This window comes from Siphateles boraxobius, unplaced genomic scaffold (assembly GCF_051911475.1).
Source record: "Siphateles boraxobius isolate OS27281-9 unplaced genomic scaffold, OSU_SipBor_1 25, whole genome shotgun sequence".
Lineage (NCBI taxonomy): Eukaryota > Metazoa > Chordata > Actinopteri > Cypriniformes > Leuciscidae > Siphateles > Siphateles boraxobius.
The window spans coordinates 36,985,001-36,995,000 of record NW_027508866.1 but is presented as its reverse complement, the minus strand read 5'-3'; the positions used below and the strand labels follow the sequence as shown (position 1 = coordinate 36,995,000).

Sequence of the window (10,000 nt, the reverse complement as noted above, 5' to 3'; positions counted from 1 at the left end):
GGTCTGTACTGTGAGCTGAACATCTGTTTGTGAGATTGACTGGGTCGTTTCAGGAAGACGCACAGCGGAGTGGTCAAAGGTCACACGAGTTCCTCGCAGCTCAACATCTCTGTCGGTTTCATGCACATAAAAGCTTCATCCATCAGCGCATTGATTTTCTGTCCATCGATGGATCTTTCTGTCTCTGTCTCTGTTTTCTACATCCAAATGGGACTGTATCGTCTTTTGTTTTTGTATATTTATTTATGTGCCACCATTATTTTTTAGTAGGACACTATAGAAGCCCATTTTCAACACATTAGAAACAAATCGTGCTTTGGATCATAATTGTCACATAAAAAGTTGAAATTGTGATATGCCAAATCATATTTATGAGATGAAAAGTTGGAATTATGGCATACTAAGTCATAATTACCCAATTGTTTTTTTTATTTGGCATAATTCAGAATGAGTTATAATTATAAAATGAAAAAGTCAAAATTATGACGTTGAAAAAGTCAAAATTATGACTTAAGAAGTCGTAAATTAGATTTTTAAGAAGTCATAAATATGACATAAATTGTCGAACAAAAACAAAAGTTATAACAAAAACAAAAGTTGAAATTGACATTGACATTGTCGAAATTATGTCGTGTCTTATGACAAAAAAGTGGAAATTGACGTCAAAATTCTGACTTCAAAAAGTCATAATTATAACATTAAAAGTTGAAATGATGACATACTGAGTTGAAATTGACAAAAAGTAGCACAAGCAATTAACACAAGACGAAATTCTGACTTAAAAAGTCATAATTGACAAAAAGTAAAAATTTTGATTAAAAATTTACAAATCATAATTATGGCAGAAAGTTGCAATTTCAATTTTTTATCTCATAATTTCGATTTAAGTAAGAATTTCTACTTTTTTTCAATTTCGACTTTCATGGTAAAAAAAAAATTCCTTTTCCTTTTTTCTCATAATTTTTTACCTTTTTTATCTCATAATTTGGGCTTTTTAAGTCATCCTTTCATGATTTTTGTTCTTATGTGGTGGTAATGAGCTTCCACAGGAAATGCATCAGAACAGGAAAGAAAACCGTCCCATTGGACCCATTTCAACGCAGGCCAAATGCATGATATGCAGATATTCTAGCGTGGTCGGGGTCCGTTGATGTGACGTCAGGCCGTTCCTCATGCTACATTAGCAGGCGTCTCTGGTCTAATAGCGTCAGCTCCCAGAAAACAGCAGAGAGGCCGTTCCTCATGTCCGTGTGTCAGATGTGAGGCTGCGAGTGCTTTTGACTGTTTATCAGCTTAAAGCGATATATTCCGCTCGCTCGTTAGTCCTAATGAAGCACTAAAACTCGTCTGACGGATGGTGCCGTTCCCTCGTTTGTCTGCAGAAAAGAGTCCAGGGTGGAAGTGACATCAAATGGAGAAGAATCGCCCTTGGCTGCCGTCATCACTCATGTCTTTGTTTGGCTTGATTTTGTTCAATCCGATTGTGTTGAATTTGATTTTCATCCCTCACCCTCCATCCCTCCCTCTCTTTATCCAAAGGTTCCTTATATCAGAAGTCCTCCGAACACACAGACAAGGGCAATGCTCTGCCTCATCCATGTGAGTCCTTCATTTCATTGATTTCTGTTTGCATGTGTCTCCAAACCTTCCTTATTTCCTCCCTTTTATTCTTTTTCTCCGTTCATACCATCTCTTTCCCTCTCGAGAGTGTTTGGGTGCTGAAAAAACATGGTCTAAGTTTGTTTGATCACCAAATCTGGTGTTTTTAGAGCGGTTTTGGGCTTGTGTCAAGCCTGGGTGACCATCTAAATCAAAGTCTAAGCTGACTTCGATACATGCTTAAAACATACAAAACAGACCAGACTACCTGACTTAGACTGTCTAAGGTGGTTTGCCAGTCTAAGGTGACTTAGATTCAGGCTTAATCATGCAAAACAGACCAGACTACCTGATTTAGACTGTCTAAGGTGGTTTGCCAGTCTAAGCTGACTTAGATTCAGGCTTAAAGCTCCAGTAGGTAGCTTTTGTAAACAAATATTTGTTAAAACTCTCATTATGTCCTGAAAGTAGAATATGAGACAGATAATCTGTGAAAAAAATCAAGCTCCTCTGGCTCCTCCCTGTGGTCCTACTGCCATTTGCAGAAATACACCGCTCCCGGTCAGAAACAACCAATCAGAGCCAGGAGGAATGTCTTAGCAGTGTCAATCACGCTCGTGTACGCGCTGATCACCCCTCTCTTGCACAGCGCGATCGCGTACCGTCGTTCGTGACTCTCCTGTTCAAACTCGTTCATCCAAATGAAATAATCTTTTTTCGAGTCATTACGTTCATTCAACGAACGAAATGACTCGAAAAAAGATTTGTTCATTTTGAACGAGTCTTTTTCGGAGTCATTTTGTTCATTCAACGAACGAATGACTCGAAAAAAGATTTGTTCATTTGGATGAACGAGTTCGAACAGGATCATGAACGTGCATCACAGAACAGACCAAGTCGAGCATTTGTGCTTATAAAACTTAAAGTTTTTTATTTATTTTTGAAATGACCGATCGTTTCACTAGATAAGACCCTTATTCATCGTCTGGTATCGTTTAAAACCCTTTGAAGCTGCGCTGAAACTGTTATTTGGTCCTCGAAACGTTTGTGTCCTATTGAAGTCTATTATATGGAGAAAAAGCCTGGAATGTTTTCATCAAAAAACTTAATTTCTTTTCGACTGAAGAAAGAAAGACATGGACATCTTGGATGACATGGGGGTGAGTAAATTATCAGCAAAAGTTTTTTTTTAAAGTGAACTAATCCTTTAACGTCATCTTAGTAGCTATAACTTATAGAAAGAGTGCAACCTTATAAAGTTACATGTATTGCAAAATACATAATGATTTGAGGACCAAGTTTGTAGTCAAAGTATGGGCAGGCCATAGTCAATGTAAAGTATATTGTTGATTTTTCGTCACTATTAGTGAATGTTCCATAACTGTTTATAATCCGCCGTCATCGGTGGTCCTGCTTACTAGCCTGCGCGTTCACGGCAGACTCCGCTGTGGGGGAGGAGCTGTGGAGGGAGGGCTATAGCGTTGCAGAGAGCAAGGGGGTTGGACCTGTAAGTTGTGCTTGTTCAAATTTTCAGGCTAAGTCAACATTTTCTCAAAACTCCCTACTGCAGCTTTAATTCAAGCAAAACAGACCAGACTACCTGACTTAGACTGTCTAAGGTGGTTTGCCAGTCTAAGCTGACTTAATTCAAGCAAAACAGACCAGACTACCTGACTTAGACTGTCTAAGGTGGTTTGCCAGTCTAAGCTGACTTAGATTCAGGCTTAATACAAGCAAAACAGACCAGACTACCTGACTTAGACGGTCTAATATGGTTTGCCGGTCTAAGCTGACTTAGATTCAGGCTTAATACAAGTAAAACAGACCAGACTACCTGACTTAGACTGTCTAAGGTGGTTTGCCAGTCTAAGCTGACTTAATTCAAGCAAAACAGACCAGACTACATGACTTAGACTGTCTAAGGTGGTTTGCCAGTCTAAGCTGACTTAGATTAAGGCTTAATTCAAGCAAAACAGACCAGACTACCTGACTTAGACGGTCTAATATGGTTTGCCGGTCTAAGCTGACTTAGATTCAGGCTTAATACAAGTAAAACAGACCAGACTACCTGACTTAGACTGTCTAAGGTGGTTTGCCAGTCTAAGCTGACTTAGATTCAGGCTTAATACAAGTAAAACAGACCAGGCTAACTGACCTAGACAGTCTAAGGTGTTTTGGCCACCTAATCTCATCTGTTTTGCTGGTTTTAAAGGGTTTTAGGGCTTATATAAAGACTGGGAGTCCAGCATATACCAGCAATCCACCTTAGATTGTCGAGTCTGGCCGGTTTAGAGGTATTTGTATTGGGATTTGTGTTAGGCCTGGGCGACCAACCAAACCAGCTTAGACCAGCAAAACAGACTAGACCAGACTGGGGGACCAAACCACCATTGACTTGAGTCTAAGATGATTTGCAGGTTTAAGATGGTGTAAGATGGTTTGAATGAGCTCTCAGACTTGGTATGAGCGAAATATACCAAACTACATGCACAAACTACCTTAGACTAGTCACCTGGTCTGGTCTATTTAGCTAGTTTTAGACTTGTGTTAAGCCTGGGAGAACAGCTAAGCCATCATAGACCATCTTAGACCAACAAACCACCTTAGACTGTCTAATCTAATGTAATTTGCTCACCCAGTTTTGTTTGTTTAGCTGGTTTTCGAGGGGTTTGGGACTTGTTTGAAGTATGGGAGAATATCTTAGACTAGCTAAGACCACCTTATACGGGGTCAAGCCGCATCCAGCAGCTTATTTACAGTGTTAATCCTTGGTGTCACAAATTTAAAGGAAAAATTACTTTATTAAAATTCCTGTATATGTGTGTGTGTGAGTGAGTGAGTAAGTGAGTGAGTGAGTGAGTGAGTGAGTGAGTGAGTGAGAGTGTGTGAAGGAGTGAATGTGTGTGTATATGGTGTGGCTCTTTTCCGGCCTTTAAGGTGTCTCTTTCACACATGATCGCTGGCTGAGGAAATGTGTGTGTCTCTCGCCCGCCTCTCCAGTGCAACAGCTCAATAATCCTTTTCATTTCTCTCTCTCCTGCTCTCTCTCTCTCTCCTCGCGCTGTTCTACCTACAGTGCCTTATGTTCAAAGAAGCATATTAATCTCAGTGATACATTTTAATGCTCACCCCTGGTGTGTGTGTGCCGCTTTATCATCAAAGTGCTTGCGCCGGACGGAAGGGTTTCACGGGTAGATCCTGATATCGCTGGACTTTCATCATTCCGGCTCGATTCTCCGCGTCCATACGGACCAGAATATGAGCAGCTTTATGCTCCTGTAGAGACTCATCATTTACCCTGATATCTTTGTTAAAGATGGAAGTTTATGAATAATACAGAAGATCCCTCTGTTTGCAGAGAAATGAGGGAGTATCCATGTCAGCCGACTGACCGGGAAGAGATTTTAGCATTTGCTCAGGTCTCTCTCGCTCATTTAAGATGCGGTGTGTGTGTGTGTGTGTGTGTGTGTGTGTGTGTGTGTGTGTGTGTGTGTGTGTGTGTGTGAGACCGTGTCGAAGTGACCGTTGCTGGAAACGTCGAGCTCAGAGTGTGTCAGATAATCAAACCCGTTCGCTGGCCTCTCTTCGCTCCTGAGATCACGGGCCGATCGATGGGATCAGTTCCTCTCCCAACCCTGAACTCATGCTGTCCTCAAACAGACAAAATACATATTTATATATATATATATATATAAAGTCCACATCACATCAAAATTTACAGTTCTTGTTTTTTTTATGGAATATTGCAGTGTTTATCATAAATTAGTTATCGGTGCACATCATTATTTTGTTAAATTCATGTAATTGGGCCGTAAAAATGGCTGAAAATTGTATAATTTATTTATATAAATTGAATAAGCAAAATTCAAATTATTTTCGAATCCTAAAGGCTAAACCTAATGTTAGAGGGGAAAAAGTACTGTATTGTCTTCTGTTCATGACTGTATCCCAACCCTGAACTCCTCAAACAGGTCGCCATTAAATCAAAATTGACAGTTCCTGTTTTTTTTATGGAATATATTGCAGTGTTTATCATAAATGATTTATCATTATTGTGTTAAATCCACATTCTTGGTACCTCTCAAAATGGCTGTAAAGCTAAATTCGAATTTCTTTCTGAAATAATAGCAGAATTTGAATTCTAAAGGCAATACTTAAAAGGGTAGTTCTGAAGTCATCCTAGGTGTATATGACATTCTTCTTTCAAACGAATACAATCAGAGTTATGTTAAAAAAATGTCTTGGCTCTTCCAAGCTTTATAATGGCAGTGAATGGCTGTTTCTGTTTTGAAGTCCATAAAAGTGCATCTATCCATCATAAAAGTGCATCTATCCATCATAAAAGTGCATCTATCCATCATAAAAGTGCATCTGTCCATCATAAAAGTGCATTTATCCATCATAAAAGTGCATCTATCCATCATAAGATTGTATTTGTCAGAAAGAAGAGAGTCATAAACACCTAGGATGACGTCCGGGTAAGTAAATCATGGGCTAATTTTCATTTTTGGTTGAACTATCGCTTTAATGTTATAGGAAAAAATAACTGTATTGTTTCCTATACCCATTAGAGGGCGCAATAAAAAAAAAGTAAATTGTAAATATAAACCAAATCAAACATTGCATCTTTAATTGAAATGAAATGACATTCACTTTTAAAAGTGCATGAACTTTTGAAACAATTGTTCTTAAATAAAATATAATTTCCTTAATGTGCATACAAGGAAAATTAGGTTACAATAAAACAGTGTAAGTGTATCAGTAACCTGAGAAAACACTCTTCAACAGACGCGTAATGAACTACATGAACACACAATAGCAAACTGTCATTCAGAAACGCTCACTTCTACTCACTACATCTACATATTGTTCATCAAAAACACCAGTAGCTCAACTTGATCTGAGCGAGTGCTGAGCGCTTTCTATTGACAATGTTTCCAGCTGATGATCGTTGCATCATTGTCGTTGCATGATTTTTTCCTCCTAACTGAGAGGGGTTTTTTATAGCTTTTTCCCGCCATTTTATTTAAATTAACAACGTATCTACACTGCCTGGATAAGCTAACAAAAACAAACCGAGTCAGGCACGCGTCATCATCATGTCTCGTGCACCTCTTGACACACCAAGAATTCAAATGCACTTTTTTGCATTCATATGTGCACATTTTTTATTTATTTATTTATTTATTTATTTTTAATACAAATTTAACAAATATTCAAAATTCTAATTTTTATTTGACAGCCCTGCCTGGTAATCTTGAATCAGAATAACTTCCTCTTGCAGCATCTCTTCTATGATGATGTGGGCGGGGCAACCTGTCACTCACATGAGATCACCCAATAGCAAACCACAATCATCCAATCAATTCCCCACAGACACAATCAAGCCCTGCAGACATCTTTTATTTGTTCCAGGGCTGCGTTCCAGTCCACTTTTAGACACGCACTTGCGAACTTCTAAGCATTTCCCCTCGGGGGAATCCCTGCCGCCATTTTGAAGTGCGTTCCACTTTGTGAACTGGACGAGGGAAGTTTATATGGACAGACCCTCGTTCCCTCGATTTTGACCGAGGGAGCGAGTCTACTTAATATGTACACTTCAGGCAGCTCCATATACCACAATGCAACACGATTGTGACGTCAATGCATATTGCATTTAATTTACTCTACCACAAACAGCTCTATGATGTCATAATAATTATAAAAAATAAATAAATAAACAACTCAAACACACCTATACAGATATAAAATGCTGCATTAAACAATTTCGTAAGAAAAAAAAAATTCAACCCCATAGTGTATTCTAAGTGATCAAGGGCTTAGCACGTTTCCAATTCAGACTATTGCAAAGGTTCCGCCAGTAGTCGGCACCACTGATCTACATATAATGACTGGATAGCTCATGACGTTCTAAACTGCCATCAGGCAGTGAAGCCACCGGAAGTGTTCGAGCGGCCATCTTACGATTCCCTACCAGCAGAGGGCTCCAACGGCCGTTATACAGATTTTGGTAGCTCCGACGGCACATTTAAGGTGACCCGCTGTGCAGCATACAAGTGTAAAATGACGTTCACAAAAGGATGTAGAAAAACTGCCCAGAGGTTGTAATCCAAGCCCTATAAGTAGTAATTTATATGTACAGTTGTCTCTATTCCTGTGTTGTTTTCTCCGAGGCAAGAGTAACTTAATGCTTCTACTAGTGTTGTCAAAAGAACCGGTAACTTAATGTTACTTCGGTACCAAGTTGATACTGAAATTTAGAAAATGGGACATACCAGCTTTTCTGCAGTAAGTTACCGGTAGTACCGAATCCCGGTTATATTCGGTACCCACTAATAGCTGCTTTCAATCACTTCAGTGTTTATCTAAGCGCGAGGCTGCCGACTAACTTTTTAACTAGGAGCACTTTAGCCAATATATACCACGATGCATTATACTAGTGTCTGTGAATATTAAACCGCAAAAAACTTGGCTATTAACCCTGCATGTTCTGCTTGTCTCTGTGGGAATGAATGGCCCAGACGCGGGGTTTCATTTAACACACACACACACACACACACACACACACACACACACACACACACACACACACACACACACACACACACACACAGAAGCACGCCTGTGGCTCGCGCAGGTTTCAGACTCTGCTGCCTCAAGATATGAGGACATGATGAACTTCCTCTCCAGAGCCGATCTGAGAGTCACTTCATGAGCATTTTACCGTTTCATTTGAGAAAAACTATGGTCATATCATAGCACACAGCAACTCAAGGGTCTTCACGGCAACCCGTCAAAATAAAAGTTCGGTTTAGCTTGAAGAAATTGACTGAAATAATTAAATTAGACTACTGTTGTACAGTAGATTTAGCTACGTCTTAATGTAATGCATTTTCTAATAAGCAGGAAAAACTTTCGACTTTAAACAAATATCCATTTTAATGCTTAGGGTGTTTGCGTTGTAAGAATGTGCGTTGTAAGAATTCAATAGAACGCGTGACCTCACTAGGGAATACCAATATGGCGGCGCGGTGGCTTCACTGTTTATGACGTCATGAGCTATCCAGTCATTCTATACATAGACATCATATAGAGACTAGATGCCCTATTGGCCGCAGTGGCGCAAGAAATGCGGCCACCATCTTAAACCGGCATACTCCTATTTGCGTAGCATAGCAGCAGTAGATGCCAGAGCACTGTGCAGCATATTCCTGCTCAAATCGGCCGACCATCACTCGGGGATTACTTTTCAAGATTTAACATTTAACATTACCGAACTATTGGTTGTATTTTGTGAACAAAATATTCAATGTGTCCTGTATCGTAGCTACGTGTATGACCTTTGCAGCAAAAAAACCCGCGTGAAAATCAGTTTGGTATTCAGTGAGATATGATTAATTCAATGCGCTGACAGCTCATTGCACCAGCCAAACAGATTACACTGAGCGGAGCGGGTGACCGGTTTAAGATGGCGGCCCCACGGCTCGTTCGCGCCAATAGGCAGTAGCGGTCGATAGGGCGTCTATCTATATGATGTCTATGATTCTATATAGATCAGTGGTCGGCACTCATGCAACATAAGCAATGACGTACATCCGAGTGAAGGAGACGGAGGGAAGTTAGCAAGTGAAGTGCATGACAATGTTGGACTGGAACGCAGCCCAGAAGCGTTTCACTCGGATATACGGAACAATGGGGAAGAAAAGATGAGCGCAACTTTAAATGGGAACTTCTTCTTTCAGGACGTAGTTTCAAAGGAATTGTTCAGCCAACACAAAAAAATTGTCATTTATTCACTTTCACAGTGTTCCAAACCTCGAGGAGCTATCCTCTTTTACAAAAGGGGGATTTTTTGTCATTTTTAAACCTTATAAATGACAATCAGTGCTCATTATATGGGAAAAAAAGCAGTGTGAACATTATGCAGGGCTTAAAGTATTTCGGCACCACGGCCGTGAGGGGAAAGAAAAATTGGGAACTTTAATATTTTCGAGTCAATTGATTTCACCTACCAATCATATTAGAGGAACGCAGATTTAACTAACGTTACAAGCCTATCAGAGGCAGAGCAGGGCGGGTCCTGGCAACACGTGATTGAGAGCCATACTCAGATTGAGAGTTAGCGTCGTCGGTGAAAGCATGGAGTGCAAGTTCATGAAGTCTGGGATGCTGTCCTCCACACGTGCGGAATTTACTATGCGGACAGAGGGACATGTCCCCTCCTCATTTCAAAATCCGGTTTGTGTTACCCCACTTTCAAATTCGTTTGTTATGACTTTATCCGCACACCGTCGTCGCTACGGAGGAGCGGGACAGAGCCTGTGTAAAATAACGTTAACTCACTGAACGTAATGAGCAGTTATAGCTGTTGCGGCACAGACAGCGATGCAACGCCAGAAAC

General features: G+C 40.1%; 1 protein-coding gene across 3 annotated transcripts in view; it reads left to right on the top strand.

Annotated features, from left to right (window-relative positions):
- unc5cb (unc-5 netrin receptor Cb) overlaps nucleotides 1-10,000 on the top strand; it is a 225,672-nt gene that overhangs the window by 175,394 nt on the left and 40,278 nt on the right. For 2 of the 3 annotated variants that reach the window (XM_077243784.1, XM_077243786.1), the window contains exon 8: nucleotides 1,540-1,599. The exons of the other annotated variant lie outside the window; for it this stretch is intronic. In XM_077243784.1, coding sequence (XP_077099899.1) covers nucleotides 1,540-1,599 — 60 coding nt within the window. The remainder of the gene's footprint in view (nucleotides 1-1,539; nucleotides 1,600-10,000) is intronic. 3 annotated transcript variants of the gene reach the window in all.